This window comes from Sus scrofa, chromosome 6 (genome assembly GCF_000003025.6).
Source record: "Sus scrofa isolate TJ Tabasco breed Duroc chromosome 6, Sscrofa11.1, whole genome shotgun sequence".
Classification (NCBI taxonomy): domain Eukaryota; kingdom Metazoa; phylum Chordata; class Mammalia; order Artiodactyla; family Suidae; genus Sus; species Sus scrofa.
Window position 1 is genome coordinate 58080574 of NC_010448.4, and position 23671 is coordinate 58104244.

General features: G+C 42.4%; 2 protein-coding genes across 4 annotated transcripts in view; both read right to left on the reverse strand.

Annotated features, from left to right (window-relative positions):
* On the reverse strand, nucleotides 6252-14057 carry LOC110261375 (zinc finger protein 615-like). Its single transcript, XM_021097572.1, is given in 5 exon segments — nucleotides 6252-6464; nucleotides 6466-7039; nucleotides 7730-7824; nucleotides 13846-13916; nucleotides 14025-14057. Coding segments are annotated over 5 exon segments (900 nt in total). The 3' UTR covers nucleotides 6252-6337.
* Nucleotides 18094-23671, reverse strand: part of ZNF614 (zinc finger protein 614) — a 36278-nt gene continuing 30700 nt past the window's right edge. For 2 of the 3 annotated variants that reach the window (XM_021097259.1, XM_021097258.1), the window contains one exon: nucleotides 21534-23509. In XM_021097259.1, the coding sequence (XP_020952918.1) occupies nucleotides 21996-23509 (1514 nt within the window). In that variant the 3' untranslated portion in view covers nucleotides 21534-21995. Of the gene's footprint in view, nucleotides 23510-23671 lie in introns of all 3 variants that reach the window. The other variant, XM_021097260.1, reaches the window with a different exon arrangement.

The window sequence follows — 23671 nt, forward strand, 5'->3', positions numbered from 1 at the left end:
TTAGACTTACATAGACGTCACAAAGTACTACAACGTGTGTACATGGACCTTCATTTGACTACCTCTCATATGAATATTTTATATAATCATGGTACATTTGTCAAATGGAGAGATTAACACTGGTATGACACTAACACAACTTTCTAAGTCAAATATACTCCACTAAAATTTATTTATTCATTTATTTTTGTATTTTTGCCTTTTCCAGGGCTGCTTCCCACGGCATATGGAGGTTCCCAGGCTAGGGGTCTAATCGGAACTGTAGCCGCAGGCCTACGCCAGAGCCACAGCAATGCGGGATTCGAGCCGCATCTGCAACCTACACCACAGCTCAAGATAATGCCAGATCCTTGAACCCACTGAGCAAGGCCAGGGACTGAACCCGCAACCTCATGGTTCCCAGTTGGATTTGTTAACCACTGCACCACGATGGGAACTCCTAAAATTTGTTTTAAAAACCATTGGTATAATATTCAACTAAATTACAAATTCTACATGGATTTCACATTTCTCCACTACTGTCCTTTTCCTGTCCTAGGATTCAACCCAGGGTAAAATACTGCATTTAAACATCTTATTTCCTTGCATTTCCCTTCTCCATTACCATTTCTCTTTCTCTTTTTCATGTCCTCAATTATTTTGAGAAGTATTTTTTTTTTGTCTTTTTGCCATTTCTTGGGCCACTCCCGCGGCATATGGAGGTTCCCAGGCTAGGGGTCGAATCGGAGCTGTAGCCACCAGCCTACGCCAGAGCCACAGCAACTCGGGATCCGAGCCGCGTCTGCAACCTACACCACAGCTCACGGCAATGCCGGATCGTTAACCCACTGAGCAAGGGCAGGGACCGAACCCGCAACCTCATGGTTCCTAGTCGGATTCGTTAACCACTGCGCCACGACAGGAACGCCCTATCTTGAGAAATATTAATCAGATGTTTTGTATATTGACCTTCCCTTTAAGGTGGTCTGTTTTCCTTGTTAAACAAGGATTAGGCATGTTGGGAAAGACAGTTCAAAATTCAATTCCTTTTGTAATAACATCATATCTAGGGGTACAGCATATCAAAGTGACAACACTGATGTACATACAGGTAATGGTAATATTGCCAGGCTTCTCCACTGGAAATAGCAAAACAACTTCTGACCAAAAAGAACCATCATATAGAGTTCACATCAACAGATTCCAAGACTTATAAACCTTTAGTAGTGTTTGTTAAAAGATAAACACATAGGTCAGTAGAACAGCATAGAGATCCCAGAAAAAGACCTGCATAAGTACACTCAAGTGTTTGATAGAGGAACAAAGCTTATTCAGTGAAGAAAGCTAGACTTTTCAGCAAATGACGCAGGAACACTTAGAAGTCAATAGGCAAAAAAGAGGAAGGAAGGAAGGAAAAAGGGAAGAATATAAAAGAATCTCAAAACATTCATCCCATAAATCCCGTAGGACTAGTGGTATCGAGAACAAAGAAAGAAGTCAACCATAAGAAAACTCCATTTCAAAAATGGGCAAATACTTGAACAGACACTTGCTCAAAGATAATAGATGGCAAATAAGCATATGAAAAGCTTGCCTATGCCATTTGTTACTAGGGAATTGCAAATTAAAACAGCAATGTGATATAAGTACCCAGCACTCAGATTTGCTGAAATCCAAAACATTGGAAATATGGAATACTGGTAATAAGGTGGAGTAACAGGAATTTTATTTGCCAAAGAAAATGAAAAAAAAAAACAAAAACAAAACCCTCTGTATTAGAAGATAGGCAGATTTTGGATATATGTTTATACAAATGACCCCAATGTTTAGAATAGTCTGAAAAAAAATATTTTTTAAATGAAATGGCTCTGAGGAGTAGAATTTAAGAAAATTGTTTCATTTGTGTCAAATCTTTAAGGAAATGTCCAAGAGTAAACTTTGCAATAAGGTGGACAAAAATCCTATCTTTACTTGTATACACAGCACTTGACCATAGTGAACTGTTCTGACTTTTGTGGGGACAATGAGAGAAGTGGGTACAGGAGACAAACTTTTAATAGGAACCTAGAGAAAGGACTTGGATTTGAAAACCTGAAAGGAAATGTTTCCGGCATCCAAAGACTGAGCTAATCACCCACAGACTTGGGGCTACAGGTCTCAAAACTTCCAGGCTCCTGTGTTCTCTAATACACACTTTGCACTCTCTAAACACTGACCTCAAATTCAATCTAAAATTTACCACTCTTGCATTGACACTCTTCCTTCAACACCAGGCTTCTCCATGTTATGAATCCCCCAAATATTGCTAACCTCTAAGTGAAGCAGTGCTCCCTGGTTTCACATCTTCCATCCAGGTTTCAATTATAGAGTCTTGAACAGCTAACATATAGACTCAAAACCCTGACCAATAGGACCTTCAATTGTAAACCTCTTCTGATTAAACCTTAACCAAAGGCTCCATGCTAACGGCTGGATTCCTCAATAAGTGAACTCACCTAAAACCCCAAATACAGTCATTGAAACCCATTCCCTCTTCAGTGAGCCCAAGGCCTCTCACTGGAGATCCTCACCCAGAATTGTGTTCACCAAACTTTGAGCAACTGAAGACTCCTCCAGCAGTTGCCAAAGGCCAAACTCAGTCCCAAACCACTTCCAATTCTGATGTACTCTCCTGGCAGTGCCTTCAAGGCTGTCCCTATGAACACTGAGGGCTTGGGAGGAGTGTCTGGCCAGGGTACTGGCCTCACACAGATTCTATGAGGTCACATGGCCCTGTGACCTCATAGAGGTGCTGGCATTTCCAACAGGAGTGGTCTTAACAACTGCTAAGACTGCTGGGTAGGAAGAAATAGAAATGTCTTCTGGGCATCCCAATGCCTCTCTTTGCAAAAGATGTTCACAGGCACTGAGCTTCCATTTTCAGGAGGAGCTTCTGTCCCTGTGGAGTAGGGGAGTGTTACTCTCCCCATACTTGAAAGTGTTCACCTATCTGGAAGCTCTCCAAAGCCCTTATTACTGGGATTTTATGGAGCCTTTCTCACAAGAGGCATGATCATTAAGTAACTCCACTTCTAGCCTCTCTTACCTGTCTGGAGGATGGAGCGTGGGGATGAAACTTCCATGCTTCTCATGGTGGCTTGGTCTTTTTGGTGACCAGCCAACATCCAGAAGCCCACCCAGAGTCCCCTTTATAGAACAAGAGATGTTCCTAGTGTTCTTACCAAGTAGGAATTTACAAGGGTTTCAGAAGCTCTGTGCCAGGATCTGGGGGCGAGACCAATATATCTACTTCCCATTATTTCACAAGGTCAAAAGTCAACCTCCAAAGGGTACATGCTAAATGATTCTGTTTTTCTAAATATTCTATAAATGACAAAATTATAGATGCAAAAAAGATCTGTGATGTCAAGGGTTAGTGTTGGGGAAAGACTGTGACTATGAGGAGGTAGCATGGAGTCTGTGTTGACAAAGCATTCTGAATTTTTATGGTAATGTTGATTAAAGGAAACTACATATATGATGAAGTTTCTTAAGGCCATATGTAAAAACTTAACAAAAGTAGGTACATGTTGAAACTTGTGCCATCCAAATAAACCATCTAGTTAAGAGCACTGTAACAACCACCTTCCTGTTAATGAACTGTGGTTACAAAAGGTTTTACCTTTGGGAGTGCTTGGTGGTCTGAAAGGCATTTAGGAAATGTCTGAAATATTTCAGTTTTTGTGATGCTAAGCTCACTTCAAAAGGAAAAGTTATAGGAATTCCCTGGTGGCTCAGAGGATTAGGGATCTGGCGTTGTCACTGCTGTGGTATGGGTTTGATCCCTGGCCTAGGAACTCCCACATGCCATAGGTGCAGCCAAAATAATAATAATAATAATAATAATAATAAAAGAAGAAGGAAAAAAAGGCTACAAAACATTTATATTAATTTTATAAATAATAAACATGGTTAAACACATCCAAATATGTGTTTGTTATTTCACTTCTGAAATGAATAGACTGTTTCATTGTGAAGTAGTTCGAATACACTTCAACTTGGAACCAAAGAAATGGAAAACTTAACAAGGAAACAGGCATTGAACTGCTCCTGCATTGTATATATTCACGTTTAATCCATGATGAAGGCAACTACCACTATTTAAAATCTGTAAGATCAATGACAATGCAACTAGAAATAAGGCTGGAGGTATCCTTTCCCCAGTTCCTTGTGAGGGATATTATCTCTTAATTTTAGATTTGTGACAGAATACTCTCATTCATCATTTCCCCAAGGTGTCTTTCCTTCATTAAGTTGTCTGATATTTTGTTAAAGGCCACCATATTGAATGTGTTTCTGTATGGATTCTCTAGCAAATGATAAGGCGCTATTTATTACTGCAAACCCTGTCATATTCATTGCCACAGGAAAGGATTTCTGTACTGTTAACATCTGCTGAGATCTTTCCTTAAGCAAAGGTTTTCCTAGAATTTTATTTCTATTAGAAATATTCATTCACTCATGATCTATGGTGATCACATAAAATAGGGTCTATACCAACTGAAGACTTTCCTAGTCTTTCACGTTCACAGGCTTAATCTCAGTATACACTTTTAGACATAAAAATATCATAAAACATTTGCAAGCATAATTGTAAGTCATTTTGCAAACTTTTTCATCTGAATAATCTATGAGGTAATTGGTCACTAAAAACAATAAATACTACATTCTTTGCATTGTTTATTTATTTATTTATTTATCTGTCTTTTGTCTTGTTGTTGTTGTTGTTGTTGCTATTCTTGGGCCGCTCCTGCGGCATATGGAGGTTCCCAGGCTAGGGGTCCAATCGGAGCTGTAGCCACCGGCCTACGCCAGAGCCACAGCAACGCGGGATCTGAGCCGCGTCTGCAACCTACACCACAGCTCACGGCAACGCCGGATCATTAACCCACTGAGCAAGGGCAGGGACCAAACCCGCAACCTCATGGTTCCTAGTCGGATTCGTTAACCACTGCGCCACGACGGGAACTCCTGCATTGTTACTTCTTAATTGCATATAGTTATCTTGAGGATATGGCAACAGGCCTCCTCAAAGTGATTACCTATGAATTCTTTTATGTTTAGCAAGGATTGACAAGTGGGCAAAAGCTTTCCCACATTCACAATACCCATAAGGCCTCTCTCCTGTGTATCTTCTTTGATGAACACTGAGCCCTGACTTTATGGTGAAGGCTTTCCTACATTTGCTGCATTCATATGGCTTCTCTCCCATGTGAATTCTCTGATGGGTAATAAGATTATTTTTACACAAAGAGAATTTTCCACATTCAGTACATGTAAAGGAAGTCTTTCCTGAGTGAAATCTCTGATGTTGTATGAGGCATGTCTTCTTCCTGAAGGCTTTACCACACTCAGTGCATTTGTATGGTTTCTCTCCAATATGAGTTTGCTGATACATAACTAGAGTACTCTTCAAGGTGAAGCCCTTGCCACACTCATTAATACATAGGGTTTCTCTCCAGTATAAGTTCTCAGGTGTGCAACAAGCATGCTTTTCCCACTGAAGCCTTTGCCACATGTACTGCATATAGAGGGTTTCTCTCCTGTGTGAGTGCATCAGTGTACACTGAGATGACTCTTCTCCATGAAGCCTTTTCCATATTCACTGCATATATAGGGTTTCTCTCCCGTGTGAATTTGCTGATGTCCAATCAGCCAGATCTTGGCTGGAAAGCCTTTTCTACATTCACTACATACATAGGGTTTCTCTCCTATATGAATTCATTGATGTACAATCAGGCAGCTCTTCACAGTGAAGCCTTTCCCACAGTCACTGCATATATATGGTTTCTCTGCAGTATGAGTTCGCTGATGTATAATGAGATCACCCTTCATGGTGAAGCCTTTTCCACTAACACTACAAAGGGTTTCTCTCCTGAATGAGTTTGATGGTGTGCAATAAGACACCTTTTCTCAATGAAGCCTTTTCCACATTCACTGCATATGAAAGGTTTCTCTCCTGTATGAGTTTTCTGATGTGTAGTGAGACTGAACTTTGTAGAGAAGGCTTTCCCACATAGACTGCATCCATGGGGTTTCTACCCCGTATGAGTTCCCTGATGGTAAATGAGCAGACACTTTTTTTTTTTTTTTTTTTTGTCTTTTTGACATTTCTTGGGCCGCTTCCGTGGCATATGGAGATTCCCAGGCTAGGGGTCCAATCGGAGCTGTAGCTGCCAGCCTACGCCAGAGCCACAGCAACACAGGATCCAAGCTGCATCTGCGACCTACACCACAGCTCATGGCAACGATGGATTGTTTACCCACTGAGCAAGGGCAGGGATCAAACCCGCAACCTCATGCTTCCTAGTCAGATTCGTTAACCACTGCACCACGATGGGAACTCCAACAGCAGACACTTTTTGATGAATGTTTTCCCACATTCACTACATGTGTAAGGTTTCTCTCCCATATGAGTTTTCTGATGTATGTTGAACTGAGATTTTTTTCAAGGTTCTATCACACTCAGTGCACTCATAATCTTTCAGTCCGGTATGAATTCTCTGATGTTCAGTTAGCCTGGATTTTCTGGAGAAGGCTTTCCCACACATACTGCATCCATGAGGTTTCTCTCTAGTATGAACTCTCTGATGATAAAAGAGCCGAGACATCTTGAGGAAGGCTTTTCCATACTCAACACATACTTGGGCTTTCTCAATGTTGTGAATTCTCTGTTGCTTCATGGACTGCAGTTTAGTGTTGATAGGTTTTGCACTTACAGGAAAGGTAATTTCAGTAAAAGACTGTACATGGTTAGCATGGAGTAAGGACTTTCCATTTTCATTAAACACAGCAAAGTTCTTTAAGTTACAGCTTCTCTTCTGGTTTTCAAAACTTACATTTGATTTGAGTGGTTTTTCATGTAAGTCAAACACATCACAATTCTCCTTTAACAGGAAATGATTTTCACTCTGCTTAACAATATTTGCAAACGTATTATAGTCATGGTATTGTTTCACACTCTTTTGAATGCTTTGGTTTTGCAGGTGATACTGTAGAGTGTCATCAACTTTCCAGATTTCTAGGAAAGAAGAGAATAATGGATCATTCTATAATCTCTAGTAATCTTAATTTGGAATAACAATCTTTCAAAAAATGACGTCAGGAGTTCCTGTCATGCCTCAGTGGAAAAGAAACTGACTAGCAGCTATAAGGATGCAGGTTTGATCCCTGGTCTTGCTCAGTGGGTTAATGATCTGGCGTGCCATGAGCTGTGGTGTAGGGCACAGACATGGCTCAGATCTGGCATTGCTGTGGCTGTGGTGTAGGCCAGTGGCTACACTCCAATTTGACCCCTATCCTGAAACCTCCATATGCCAGGGGTGTGATCCTAAAAAGACCAAAAAAAGTGAAAAAAAAATGCCTTCAATGTAAAGTTAATTATTTAATGACAATTCTATGTGTGGTATAATTAAGACATATGTTTGGTCTTCCTCCACAGTTCTTGCCACAGAACTCCTAAAACCTTGTAATTTCCTACGTGATAGAGAGTATCTTTCAGTATTGAACTTATGCTAATGAGGTGACTTAGCATAGGCTAAGTCACATAACCTCAGGATGGGACTGATCACCAGAAAAACTAGGTGATTAGAAGGCTGGAACTTATAGTCCCACCTGTTTACATTTCCTCAACATCAAATCTCTGACACCTTCTCTCCCAACAGAGTGCAACTTTCCTAGCTGGCCACTTTGTTGGGTCTCACCCACTCACCTGGACAGATCCGACCATGATTTTCATCTTCTATTGGCCACAGTTCTTCTCCTTGTTCCAACCTGAAGAGTACATCTGGTTTTCTGGCTTGATACCTTGTTCATGGAAAATGAAAAGATGAATCAGACATATGCAACTGGGTTGGGATATGTCAGGAAAGGATAATGTTACACTTGAGGAAATAAACTAACTTCACATCTGTAACCCTAAGGTTTTTCTAACAGGAGATGGGTATTATATCCTATCTGGGGCAAGAGAAGGATCTGAGACTCAATCATTTCGGAGGAATGCAGTTACTCTTAAGAGTTAAGCAGCTGAAAATGGAAGGGTCACTGACTCTCAACCCCCTAAGGGATACAGGGGAGCCATCCTCATCCACAGACACCAGGTTACTGTAGTTCTCCAGCATCAGGTCCTTCTGATCATGGTCCAGGAATTGCCACTCTTCCGATGTGAACCTCACAGCCACATCGTCATATGTCAGAGATTCCTTTTGTAACATGGTCTCACTTAGCAATGTGATATTCTTTTGGTAATGTGGAAAAAAAGTAGAGGAGATTATTCTCACTTTTACCATACAGGAAATTAAGAGGCTTTTTTTCCCCTGCACATGCTGTGATAGAATAAGAATCCTGATAAAATATTATGTTAAGGTTCAGCCTCCCATTCACTCAACCAAAGTTGAAAACTCTAGAAATTTCTATAACATGTACCACTAAATCCTCTAGCTAATGTAAGAACATCTGCAATATACATATGTGAGCATTAGTAAGGGAAAAACTCAGTTCGGTCTACTCCATGTTGCAAAAAACCCAGTTCTTCCCCACTGTGTGCTTCTTCCTTGTGAGTCTCCTTTATTACCGACACAGAACACTTCACTTCTAACCTTTCTGGTCACCAAATGGGTGGAGATTTTTCCCCACAACAAGCAATTCTCTGCCACACCAGCTGTGTCCTATACTTTAACTCCATTTTGACACTACCCAGCCAAAGATGGGGTCCAGTCACACAGGTTAAGGGCTCAGTCCTTTAAGAGTGCCCCTCTCCAAGTTCAGAGGCCAATTTCAAGCCCAAGTTGTCACCTATGCTCCTGACCAACTGGCTATAGATCAGAGGTTTCAATAACCCCCTCCTTGGGTTTGATTCACTTGCTCAAGCAGTTCACAGAACTCTGGGGAATATTTATGCTTACCATTTTACTAAAGGCTATTATAAGGGATACAGATGAACATCCAGATAGAAGGTATGTATGTGGGAAAGGGCACAGAGCTTCCATGACCTCTCCAGGCACCTCCACGTGTTCAACAACACAGACATTCTCTGAGCCCTGTACTTTGGGGATGTTATGAAGGCTTGATCATGTAAGCAAGGTCAATCAACTCCATTTTCAACCCTTCACCCTTCTCAAGAGAATAAGAGGTGGGGCTAAAAATTCCAAACTTCTCATCATGGCTTGGTCTTTCTGGTGACAAGCCCTCATCCAGGAGCCAGACTCAGAATCACCTCATTAAAAAAAGTCACATCTGATGCCCAGGAAATTACAAGAGTTTCAGGAGCCCTGTGTCAGGAAAAGAGGTCAAACGGCAATATTAGAACAAGGGATACTCCAAGTGTTCTTATCACTTAGGGAATCACAAGGGTTTTAGGAGCTCTGTGCCAGGAACAGGGGGCAGAGACCAATATATATTTTCTATTATCTAACAAGCATCTGTTTACTAATACTGAACTACATGTTACCTATACATAGATGAATAATACAGATTCCTAAATTCACCATTAGCAACTCAGCTAATAGCAAAACCAGTAATAAAGAGACTCAAGATGCTAGACTAACAGAAAATACATGGTGATTTCAGTGGTTAATATACTAAACAAAATAAAAGAAACTGTGCAAATATATATAAATCACAAAAGATTATTAGATGATTGGGAACTATATTCAATATCCTGTAATAAACACATACCTATGTATAACAGAATCAATTTGCCAAAAACATGACACTGCAAATCAACTATACATCAATTAAAAAAAAGAAAAGGAGTTCCCGTCATGGCTCAGTGGTAATGAACTCGACTAGCATCCATGAGGATGCAGATTCAATCCCTGGCCCTGCTCAGTGGGTTAAGGATCCAGTGTTGTTGCGAGCTGTGGTAGAGGTCACAGATGTGGCTCAGATCTGGCATTGCTGTAGCTGTGGTGTAGGCCGGCAGCAGTAGCTCTGATTTTACCCCTAGCCTGGGAACTTCTATATGCCGCAATGTGGCCCTAAAAAGCAAAAAATAAATAAATAAAGTAAAAAAAATTATTAGATGATCAAATCTGTAAGGAAGTTATTCTTTAAAGAATTCATATATGGACACAGAGAAATGCATATGTACCATGTATATCATTAGGCAGGGTTAATATCATATTAGATAAAATGAAGAAACAGCTATAGAAAACATGTTTTTACATTTGAGAAGTAAGGACAGCTGAAGACTGTAGTTGAGGACATCACCTACCACCTCACCTCTATGGTTTGAGAACCACCAAAGACCTATGTGAATTTCAGACCCGTGTGCCATGAAACATTAACATCCCTCAAGGAACAGGTCTGCTTTCTCCTCACAGTTGATGCCAATGACAAGTGACACACGAAACACGTATTTGGTCATCAGCCCCAGTTCCTAACAGAAGCACTCCTAAACCCTTGGTATTTCCTAAGTGACAGAGGTAAGCGGGTGTCCTGTGTTATTTAAAACAAGTCCCTTTCAACCATACCTGAGTTTATGCTAGTAAGGTGAGGCTTGGTGAACCCCTAGATAGTTTCAGAATGGGGGTGGGTTGCCAGGACTACTAACCTTGTGATTAGAACTTTCAGCTCCACTCTAGACTTCCAGGGAGGGGAGAGAGACTGGAAACTTGTAATGGGGAAGAACAAATCTGCCTCCAGATTACATCTGTTCCTTTTACTTTAACCTTACTTTAACCTTTGTCTTCTGTTGCCTGTGCTCAGTCATGCTGGTGCTGTACCTTTTGTAAAAGAATGTTGCCTACACGTTGAAATAAGTAGTATAGCCTGACCCTGACCTGAACAGAGAAACATTTGTCTTATTGGAGGGTAACAGGAACATTGTAACCTGACCATGACCTGACCAAGGTGGACAGCTGCAAGAACAAAGGATCTGACACCAAGAAGTTTGTAACATCTAACCATGCCCCTCACTCACCTTGCCTTTAAAAGTACTTTGCTTAAACCCTTGGAGAAGTTCTGGGCTTTTTTTTTTTTTTTTTTTTGTCTTTTTGGCATTTCTTGGGCCGCTCCCGTGGCATATGGAGGTTCCCAGGCTAGGGGTCTAATCGGAGCTGTAGCCACCAGCCTACGCCAGAGCCACAGCAACATGGGATCTGAGCCGCGTCTGCAACCTACACCACAGCTCACGGCAACGCCAGATTCTTAACCCACTGAGCAAGCGCAGGGACAGAACCCCCAACCTCATGGTTCCTAGTCAGATTCGTTAACCACTGCGCCACGATGGGAACTCCAAGTTCTGGGCTTTTAAAGGCATGAGCCACCCATCTCCTCGCATGGCCCTGTGATAAGCCTTTCTCTGCTCAAACTCCAACGCTTTGGTACCGTATTGCCTCACTGTGCATTGGGCACATGGACTTGCAGTCAGTAACACAGAGTTAATCAACAATGGCCATTGATTTAATCAACCACACCTACCTAATGAGACCTCCATAAGAACCCTAAACCACAGGGCTGGCAGAGCTTCCAGGTCAGGGAACACATCAAGGTGCTAGACAGGTGACACTCCTGGAGAGGGAATGGAAGGTCCTTGCCCCTTCCCTCATTCCTTGCCCTAAGTATCTGTTTCACTTGGCACTTTGCAAGTTGTATCCTTTATAACAAACTGGTGTAGGTAAGCAAAGCGTTTTCTTGAGTTATATGAGCTGCTGTAGTAAACTAAATTATCAAGGAAACTTGTGGTTGCCAAGGGGAGGCAGTGGGACGGACTAGGAGCTTGGGGTTAATGCAAACTATAGCATTTGGAGTGGATAAGCAATGAGATCCTGCCGTATAGCACAGGGAACTATTATCTAGTCACTTGGGATGTAACATGATGGAGGATAATGTAAGAGAAAGTGTGTGTGTGTGTGTGTGTGTGTGTGTGTGTGTGTGTGAGAGAGAGAGAGAGAGAGAGAGAGACTGGGTTACTTTTGCTGGACAGCAGAAAATTGACAGAACACTGTAAACCAACTAGAATGAAAAAAATAAAAATCATTAATAAAAAAAGAAACAAAGGAATAATAATCATAATAAAGCTGTATTGTAAATGTGAAACAATAAAATAAAATAAATTATTGAAGAAGGGATTTTAGGAACCCCCAATTTTCAAGCAAGTCATAAGTATAGGTATCCTGGGCACCTGCTACGTGGTATTCAAAGTGAGGGCCGTCCTGTGGGACTGAACCCTTAAACCCATCAAGCCTAACAGTAACTCTGGGTAGTGTCAGAACTGAATTAAACTACAAACACTGAGCTGATATCTGGAGAGCCGCAGAACTGACTGCTGGCCTGGAAAAACCCACACATTTGGTGTCAGAAGTGTTGGGAGTTGAAAGAGATCACAGTGATGCCTATCATGTAACCTACCATGATTCTCCTGTCATGGCTATCAGAGATATTAGAGGTACCTTGACAGCTAAGGCAACCTACAAGGTCTTAGACAGTCACCTGTTAAATTCCAACACATGAGTCATGTAGTATGAATCCTATGATATATTCCTTTTTTTTTTTTTTTTTTTTTGTCTTTTTGTCTTTTCTAGGGCTGCTCCTGCGGCATATGGAAGTTCCCAGGCTAGGGGTTGAATTGGAGCTGTAGTCACTGGCCTACGCCAGAACCACAGCAACATGGGATCCGAGCCGCATCTGCAACCTACACCACAGGTCACGGCAATGCCGGATCCTTAACCCACTGAGCAAGGCCAGGATAGAACCCACAACCTCATGGTTCCTAGTCGGATTCGTTAACCACTGAGCCACGATGGGAACTCCTATATTCATTTTTAAAAAACTTTATTGAGTAATGTATTTCTCCAGATCCTGCCAGGATCAATTTAAAGTTTCCTATTTAACTGCACCAATTTTTACAGGCAAAGCCACCAAGGAATAAAGGGAAAAAAAAAAAATCACCTGGGCCTGAATCATTTTCTTCTGACTTTAGGAAATGGCTGCAAACTGGGATGCTGTGGCTTCCAGTCTTCCGGATCAGCTCTAAATTTTTGTTCAAAAATCACGGCCTTCGGAGTTCCCATCGTGGCGCAGTGGAAACGAATCTGGGAACCGTGAGGTTTTGGGTTCCATCCCTGGCCTCACTCAGTGGATTAAGGATCCAGCGTTGCCGTGGGCTGTGGTGTAGGTCGCAGCCGCGGCTCGGATCCTGCGCTGCTGTGGTTGTGGTGTAGGCTGGTGGCTATAGCTCCGATTGGACCCCCTAGCCTGGGAACCTCCATGTGCCGCCGGTGCAGCCTTAGAAAAAGACAAAAACAAAACAAACAAAACCCAAAACTAGTGGTGAAGCAAGGGATTTGGACCTAAAAGCAAAGAGGACCTCACATCTGTTCCAGCAGCCGAAGTCGGAGTTCAAAACGCGACCAAGGTACTAGAGCCTCTAAAGTATCAACCAACCCAAGCGTTGGTACCCCGGACGCTTACTACCACCACCTGGGTTAACTGCAGAGACCACCAAACGTTAACCACAAAACAGTCCGTCCATCATTTAGCCCCAAACAAAACTTGAACCATAAGAAATATTCAATGACAAACACTATGCTCCAGTTCGCAGTCACTGAGCCCTGCAGAGAGTAAACGGTAAAGACCTCAACACGTGCCCTCGGGACTAAATCCTGGAACTCTAGGGATCTTTAACCGCTAACCACAACGGAATCTCCTGACTGAGGCCAGAGGTATCCCCATCACACACTCCTACTACCTACACTGCAGGACTCCCCTGGAAAAGACCATCCCTTCCTCCGCTATCTTCCCCGCTGGAATTCCACAGGCATCACCCAACCCAGATGCCGACAGGACCTCCCTCCCCACAGTTCACGAAGACACCCAGCCACTAACCTAGCTTCCTCCGGGGACCCCAGCTGCGGATCCGCTGCTGAACTTAACTTCTCTGAACTTCGTCCGCTTCCCTAGTCACCGCGGTACAGTGGCCAACAAGGGTCCAAGACGTTTCGGTGGCAAAACGACAACTAGATTTCTGGCTTTTCTTCAGATGTAACATGGCCGCGCCCTCTCGCAGGATCCATCCTCTCGCGGCCATCTTTGAGCATCCGGCGTCCAGAGCGCGGAGAGGCCCGTTTAGCGTTAGTGCGCAGGGACTGCTGGGAAGATGGAATGTCTCCCTACTGTCCTTTCTCCGCACCACGATCCTGAATAAAAACGGACATACGTGCCTAAGTCCTAGCTAATACAAAACAAGAACGGCGTGGAGGTAAATCCCTCTCAGCGAGCTGACGAGGAAATGAAAATGACAGCGACAATGACCTAGTTTATAGAAAAGTTAGAAAAGAGCCCAGTGGACGCAACCATCTTACCAGAAGTGGTGGAATCCGTACCGCACAGCGCTCACTCGGAAAAGGTGAACCAGCTGGTGAGGGTTACCTAACCTGAGTTTCTACCTGAAATTGGGTTGCTGCGGCTTTCACACCGACAGCAGGGCCTGGAGAAGCTCTGACAATAGAGGGATGGCGGCCCCAGACTAAGAAATAAAAGCGGCTGGAACGCGCCAAGGTTGAATGTATGGGGAGGAAGGCCAGTAAGGTCAAAGGCCAGTGCCCAACACAAAGGGCGGAGCCTATGACAGAGGCGGAGCTTTCTCTTTATAGTCAAAGTCTAAAAACAGGGCTCTGAAGACCACTGGCCAAAAATTAGGGAAATAGGACACCTTCAAGGAGAATAAAAGGTCGTGTAAGAAAAGAAAGTAACCAGGTTATATACTACCTTCGTTCAATTGCGAATAGCGTTACGAAGTCATAGTAAAGTAAAACTAATTGTGGACCCAACTAATCCTACTGGAAGAATGGAGGGAAAGGAAAGGAAAGGAAATACATGTGTGATATAGATACATAAGTGTACTTATAGAGAGAAGTTAAACTGTGTGTGGGTATGCGGGTGAGTGATAGAAATAGGTGTATATAGAGAAATTGCTAAACTGCTTTCCAGAGTCTGTGTACTATTTTACATTCCCACCATCAATAAATAAATATATGCTTCCTCACTAGAATTTATAACAAGATCATAAAAGGAATAAGGAAAAGATATCCAACTTATAATTTTAATAGTTAAGTAATATACTGGCCACTTAGTTTTAAAAATCGCCAATACTCAATTTTTTAACCCTTAAGATTCATAAAGGAGTTCCTGCTGTGGTGCAGTGGGTTAATGATCCGACTTGTCTCTGGAAGCACTCGTTCATCCCCCACCCAGCACAGTGGGTTAAGGATCCCGCATTGTTGCTGCTTTGGCTCAGGCTGGATCCCTGGGGGCCATCAGTGGAAAAAGAACAACAACAAAAATTCCATAAACATTGAATGATGAATAATATTCAGAGTCTAAGGCTACGGTAAATAATCATTCGGTTAGGCTTAGCCCCTAATTTTCTCATTTTCATGGTGGATAACAGTGTTGTCCACCACATACAGTTTTGTTTTGTTTTTTTTTTCTTTTTTTAGGGCTGCACCGTGGCATATGGAGGTTCCCAGGCTAGGGGTCGAGCCAGAGATGTAGCTGCCAGTCTACATGACAGCCACAGCAACTCGGGATCCAAGCTGCATCTGCAGTCTACACCACAGCTCAGGTAAACACCAGATCCTTAACCCACTAAGCAAGACAGGGATCGAACCCACATCCTTATAGGTGCCAGTCAGATTCATTAACCGCTGAACCACAACAGGAACTCCACACCACATCCAGCTTTGAATGAGCTGAGATATTATCAAGCTTGTCATAGCTGAAGTTCAAAAAATACACACCAGTAACGGTTCAGCATTCCATTTAGTATGTTTTGAGGGCAGCAGAGTAAATAAATAAAATGTTGTGTGGGTACAGTTTGAAGTTTAAACTTTTCATTCGCTTTGAGACATTAAGAATTGAAATTCCCTGAACATTATCTTTGTGAGAACCACCATGGACAAAGATATTTATGGCATCAATCTTGACACCTTTAAGGAAATAAGAAATAATCTTGTGATTGTTACATAAATTTATTCTTGCATTTCTGTATTCATACTTTTGGATAGTATCATTCCACCCCAACCCCACCCCATGACTCTGACAATGTGTCCAGTGGGATAATAGCAGGCCTGACACAGAGGACAGAAACGGACTTGCTCATTGAGGGATGTTTTATTTATCTCCCCCTAACACACTGTAATAGAGCCAGGCTAGCCTCTGAATGAGAGACTATGTGAAAAACAGCCCCATCCATTCCAGGAGAGGTTCAGATATGTGAAAAAAAAAAAAAAAATCTAGGTCATGTAGCCTCAGTCAAGAGAGCCCACACCAGTTCTCATCATGACGCAGTGGTTAACGAATCTGACTAGGAATCATGGGGTTGCAGGTTCGATCCCTGGCCTTGCTCAGTGGGTTAAAGATCTGGCGTTGCTGCGAGCTGTGGTTGCAGATGCGATTCGGATTCTGCGTTGCTGTGGCTCTGGCGTGGGCTGGTGGCTACAGCTCTGATTCGACTCCTAGCCTGGGAACCTCCATATGCCATGGGAGCAGCCCTAGAAAAGGCAAAAAGACCAAAAAGAAGAAGAAAAAAAAAGACAGCCCACACCAGACAATCCAACCCTTAACCCACATAACAGAGAATTCTATCCATGAATTAATGTTTGTTGTCTTTAGTAAGTTTTAGGGAGGTAGGTTTATAATGCAGTCAAAGGTAACTAGTATCAGTATGAATGAACATTAGTAGGTGATGTGTTAAATCATGGGATAGGAATTCCTATCGTAGCTCAGCAGAAATGAATCTGACTAGCATACATGAAGATGCAGGTTCCATCCCTGGCCTCACTCAGTGGGTTAAGGAGCTGGCATTGCTGTGAGCTGTAGTGTAGGCTGTGGTTGCGGCTCGGATCCCACGTTGCTGTGGCTGTGGTGTAGCCCAGCAGATGCAGCCCCAATTCAACCCCTAGCTTGGAAGTTCACAAGCTAGGGGTGCAGCCCTAAGAAGCAAAAAAAAAGGGGGGGGAGAAAAAAAGAGATTGTAAATTGGTACAGCCACTATGGGAAACAGTATGGAGGTTTCTCAATTAAAAATCGAGGTCCTACATGATCCAGCAATTCCATTCCTGGGTATATATTCAGGGAAAAAAAAAAAACAAAAAAACTCTAATTTGAAAAGATACATGGATCCCCAAAGTTCATAGCAGCACTATTTACAGTAGCCATGACATAGAATTCAAACATAAAAAGAAGGAAGTCTTGCCATTTGCAACCTTGAGTGCATTGTTAAGTGAAATGTCAAGCAGAAAAAGACAAAAACTGTCTAATCTCTCTTATTTGTAGAATCCAAAAAAACCCCTGAATTTGTAAAAACAAAAAACAAAAAAAAAAAAAAGACTGTGGCTGGCAGAGGCTGAAAGGGGGTGGAGGGTAGAAATGGGTGATGCTGGTGAAAAAATACAAACTTCCATTTATAAATAAGTCCCCAAATGGTAACAACAATAACAGTAACAGTGTTGAACATCATTAGCCATCAGGGAAATACAAGTGCAAGATCAGATACTCCTACACGTCTGATAGAGTGGTTACTGTGAAATACACCACTAAGGGCTGGTGAGGATGAAGAACGCCCATGTCCTTAGCAGAATGGCTAAAAAGAAAATGTACTGAAAATACCAATTGCTAGAGAGGATGTGAAGCAAGTAGATTTCACATAGTGCTGGTGAGAATAGAAAATGATGGTAAAGACACTCCGGAAGAGTGTTTTTTTTTTCTGCTTTCGGGTTTTTTGGCTTTTAGGGCTGCACTTGTGGCAGATGGAAGTTCCCAGGCTAGGGGTCAAACAGGAGCTACAGCTGCTGGCCTAAGCCACAGTCACAGCAACGCATGATCCAAGCCACATGTGTGATCTACACCACAGCTCATGGCAATGCTGGATCCCCAACCCACTGAGTGAGGCCAGGGATCAAACCGGCATCCTTATGGATACTAGTTGGACTCGTTTCCATGGCGCCACCATGGGAACTCCCGAAAGGTAGTTTCTTATAAAGCTAAACACAACTTACCGTATGTCCCATATAATCACACAGCTGAATATTTATTATAGAGGAGTGAAAATTTATGTCCGCATAAAACTCTGGATGCCAATTTACAGCATCTTTATTCATAACAGTTGAAACCAGGAAACAATACAGATTTCTTTGACAAGTGAATGGATCAACAAACAGTACACTCAGTATGTATACTGCTCATAAACGAGTTCAGTGCAAATACGTCTTAAGAGCAATTTGCTGAGTGACAAAAACACAAAAAGCTTACATGTTCCCCCATTAATAAGAAATTATAAATATGTATCAATAAATACAACCTATTTATATAAAATGTATAAAATCAAGTTATAAAAATTACTTTGTTAACATTCATAAATGATAAAATTATACTGATGGAAAGCAGAAAAGTGGTTGCTAACAGAGGTAGGTTTTGATAGAGGGTGTGAGCATGAAAAGGTAGCATGAGGGAGTCTTGAACATTTTTATGTCCTGCAGGTAGTAGATACATGGAGCACCCTGGTGGCCTAGCGCTTAAGGGTCTGGAATTGTCACTGCTGTGGCCCAGGTTTGATCTCTAGCCCAGGAATTCCTTTATGTTGCAGAAGCAGCCAAAAAGAAACAAAATAAATCATCTTAGAATTACAAACTTTGAAAAAATTATGAGAGTTCCCTGGTGGCCTAGCGCTTAAGGATGCCGAGTTGTCATTGCTGTAGCGCATGTTTGATCCCTGGCCCCGGTGCAGCCAAACAAAAAAACATGTAAAGAAAATTATGTAAGATCTAGTGAAATCCAAACCCCAAAGTTTAGGAGTTAACAGTATACTGCCAATGTCATTTCCTGGACTCAACAATAAAATATGATTACATCAAATGTTTTTACTGGGAGGAGTTGGGTAAAGGATACTGGGGAAGTAAATGATTTCATATTATACATTTTATATTGTTGTGAGCCACAGAGGAAGTCCATTTATACATTTTATAAAACTAACTCTGAAGGTGGTTTTGTAAAATAATTGGTCATCTTTAACCAACTTAGTTAAGCCAAGTGCAAAGATATGTTGAAATTCAATTTCCTTTTAAAATTGTTCAGTCTTAGAGTTCCTGTTGTGGCTCACACTTTAAGAACCTGACTAGTATCCATGAGGATGTGGGTTCGATCCCTGGCCTTGCTCAATGGGTTAAAAATCCGGCATTGCCACGAGCTATGGTGTAGGTCACGGATGCAGCTTGCATCCAGTGTTTCTGTGGCTGTGGCGTAGGCTGGCAACTGCAGCTCTGATCCAACCCTGAGAACTTCCATATGCTGTGGGTGCAGCGCTAAAAAGAAAAAAAAAATTCATCCATATGCCGCGGGAGCGGCCCAAGAAATAGCAACAACAACAAAAGACAAAAGACAAAAAAAGACAAAAAAAAACACACGGAGTTCCCGTCGTGGCGCAGTGGTTAACGAATCCGACTAGGAACCATGAGGTTGCGGTTCGGTCCCTGCCCTTGCTCAGTGGGTTAACGATCCGGCGTTGCCGTGAGCTGTGGTGTAGGTTGCAGACGCGGCTCGGATCCCGCGTTGCTGTGGCTCTGGCGTAGGCCGGTGGCTACAGCTCCGATTCAACCCCTAGCCTGGGAACCTCCATATGCCGTGGGAGCGGCCCAAGAAATAGCAAAAACAACAAAAGACAAAAGACAAAAAAAGACAAAAAAAAAAAAATTCAGTCTCGTGGGCACCTGGCCCCCATCACCCACCAGCCCCAGGTCAGCAGGTGCTGCACCCAGCACTGCAGAGCAATGGGAGATCCTGAAAGAGGGACGGCGTGGAATAAAAAAAATAACTCTTTTACCTTTAGAAAGTGGGGGACTAGGAGGCACTCTGTTCTGCAGAACAAAGGCGCCTAGGCTTTAGCCCTTATGACATTTATTAGGGAAGGTGACATAGGTTCACGAGCAAAATCAGGTGCAGGCAATGACAAAGCCATCTCTGAGTGAATAACAGAGGAAACAACTAGCAGCTAGTGACAGGTGCATCCCTCCAGGGCATCGTGCAGCTGCTCCTGGTTCATGTATGACTCCCTTATCTTGCGTTTGAAGGAGACCCTGTACCTGAGAACTCTGCGTCAGCAGTCCTTAGCTTGCTGTGCTTTTGCATGTGCGCCAAGTTTGCCTTCTGCAGAGTTCGGCAGTTCCGTGGTCTCTAACAAGCAGGGGTCCCATCTTGTGGTCCAGCAAGGTCAACGTGACAGAACACTGCCGCGGGTGGGATGCTCTGGACGCCTGGTCTGAGAGTTGAGGGGACGGTGAAGGGAACCCGCCAGGGATCAGGGAGACAGCCCCCAGTGTCTTTTTCCTATTTAGATTCAGCTACAATGACATCTGCAAGCTTCATTTCAACCCTCAAGTCCCCAAGGCAAATGTGCATCCCACTCCACTTTTCTGTTCTCAATTCATTGAAAAAATTATCTTGAAAAAAAAAAAGTATTCAGTGTATTAAAATTTACAATATGGTTAGAGCCAAAGAAAAGTAAAAAAGCTAATCACAAGTGGGGGTAGGCATAGAATACTCCCGCACTGTATATAAAAATAAAAGAGGAGTTCCCTTGTGGCTCATCAGGTTAAGGATCTGGCATTGTCACTGCTGTGGCTTGGGTTTGATCCCTGGTCTGGAAACTTCTGCATGTGATGCACATGGCCAAAAAATAAAAACTCATAAAAACTCAAAAATATAAAATCAGTGATGAAAAAAAGCAGGCTAATTTTTAAAACTGTGGGATACCAAAAAAGGCAACTAGAAAGATTTGCATTATTTGACGTATAACGAGGTTAGATTTGTAACAAAAAGCACATATTTATCATTTCTGAGGGATTCATCCTTTTATAAGTCATGTGATATTCAACTAAAGGTGCTCTATCTTTAGTGTGTTCATAAAAGTTTGAATTTCTGTACAATTTCCTGACAAATGATGAGGCAGAATTTATCACTGAACTTCTGCCATGTAGATTGTCTTCTTAATGTTTTTTTCCAGTGTGAATTCTGACACTCACTGAGGTCTTCTTCAGCGTAAAGACTTTCCCATGGCATAATTCTTTCTTTTCTATTATTTCTTTATTTTGCTTGTTAGAGCCATACCTGCAACATATGGAAGTTTCCAGGCTAGGAGTGAAATTGGAGCTGTAGCTGCCAGCCTACTCCACAGCCACAGCAATGCGGTATCTGAGTCACATCTGCGACCTATATCACAGCTCACGGCAATGCCAGATGCTTAACCCACTGAGCAAGGCCAGGGATTGAACCTGCATCCTCATGGATACTAGTCAGGTTCATAACCACTGACTCACAATGGGAACTCCTTTCTTTTTTAAAAATCATATTTCTATGAACAGTGAGCTCACCGATGATCATTGATGATCCCTCCATATATATGGAGACATATAATGAAGCTAGAAATTGTTGTCCAAGACATCTCCACATTGAACGTATGAGTTCTTCCAGCAGGTTTTCATTGACAGTGTGAGGTAACAATCACTAAAGACACCATTGCACTCACTGCATTCATCATGTTTATTTCCTGGGCAATTTTTTTTTTTTTTTGGTCGTTCTGTCTTTTTAGGGTCACACCCATGGCATATGGAGGTTCTCAGGCTAGGGATCCAATTAGAGCTGTAGCCACTGGCCTATGCCAGAGTCACAGCAATGTGGGATCCAAGCTGTGTCTTCGACCTACACCACAGCTCATGGCAACACTGGATCCTTAACCCACTGAGTCAGGCCAGGGATCAAACCCACATCCTCATGGATGCTAGTCAGGTTCATTATCTGCTGAGCCATGATGGCAACTCCTCCTGGGCAAATTCTTGCATCTCCTCAGGGTACCCTATATAATAATGGGCAGTACCATTACATTCTGATCTATGAGGAAACACTGATGTTTCACTTAAGTCTTAGCTGCCACAGAAGGCATTTCCCCAGTCCCTGCATTAACAGGGCTTTTGTTCTGCCGAAGTTCACTCATCAGTAATGAGCTGTGACTCTCTGTTAAAGGAATTTCCAGCTTGACTCAATCTACTCATTTCTTTTATGTGCATTTTCTTATGTTTAGCAAGACTTGACAAGTAAGAGAAGGCTTTCTCACAGTCACTGCATCCATAGGGTCTCTCTCCAGTATGAGTTCTTAGATGGACATTGAGTACTGACTTTGTGGTGAAGGCTTTCCCACATTCTTCACACTCATAGGGCTTCTCTCCTGTGTGAATTCTCTGATGGGTAATGAGACCGTACTTGTGGGAATAGGACTTTCCACACTCAGTACATACAAAGGGTGTCTTTCCTGTATGACACCTCTCATGCTGTATAAGGAATATCTTTTGGCTAAAGGCTTTACCACACTCATTGCATTCATAGGGTTTCTCCCCTGTGTGAGTTCGCTGATGTATAACAAGGGCGTGCTTTGTGGTGAAGCCTTTTCCACAGTTGTTACATATGTAAGACTTCTCTCCCGTATGAGTCCGCTGATGCATAATGAGATTGCGTTTCAATGTGAAGCCTTTCCCACATTCACTGCATACGTAAGATTTCTCCCCCGTATGAGACCGGTGATGTACAATGAGATTACTCTTCACAGTGAAGCTTTTTCCACATTCGTTGCATAAATAGGGTTTCTCTCCAGTATGAGTTCGCTCATGTACAACAAGATAGCGCTTCATAGTGAAGCCTTTCCCACACTCACTGCATACATAGGGCTTCTCCCCCGTGTGAGTGCGCTGATGCACAATGAGATTGCTCTTCACCGTGAAGCCTTTTCCACATTCAATGCATACGTAAGGTTTCTCTCCACTATGAGTTCGCTGATGGGCAATCAGATAGCGCTTCACTGTAAAACCTTTTCCACACTCATTGCATATATAGGTTTTTTCTCCTGTGTGGTTTTGCTGATAGACAGTGGGACTGCTCTTCACAGTAGAGACTCTTCTGCATTCACTGGTTAAATGGGGTTTGTCTCGTTTAGGAGTTTTTGGGTATTTAGTGAACATGACACTTCTGAAGGATCTTCCACATGGATCACACCCATGGGGTTTCTCTCTTGTATGAATGCTCTCATGATAAATAACCTGAGACTTCCTGGTGTAGGTTTTCTCACTTTTTCTGCAGGCTTGAGATTTCTCTGTTTTGTTAGTCCTCTGATGCTTAAAGACTTGGAATTTAGTGCTAATGTGCTTTACACTTTCAGGAAATTCAATTCCAGAATACAACTGTTCCTGATTACCATGTAGAAAGGATTTCTTATCTCCATTAAACTCCACAGGGTTCTTTATTGTATATCTTCTATTCTCGTTAACTAAACTTGATTTCGAAGTTTTGCTGTATAAGTCAAATGTATGATTCTGCATTAGGGCAAAATGAGTTTTGCTAAGATGAACACTCTTTCTTAATGTATTCTGTTCACTGCATTGTTGCATGCGCTTCAGAAATCTTTGGTTTTGAGAGTGCTCTGGCAGATGACTATCAATTCTCCCAATTCCTAGGGGAAAAAAGGTAAAAACAAATTATTTCGTGATACTAGTATGGAATGAAAGTGCTTAAAAGATGACATAGTCGGGGGAGGGATGCTGGCTCTGTATTGTCTACCATAGGGTTCCAGTATTAAAATTACAGGAGTTCCTGTGTGTCTCAGTGGGTTAAG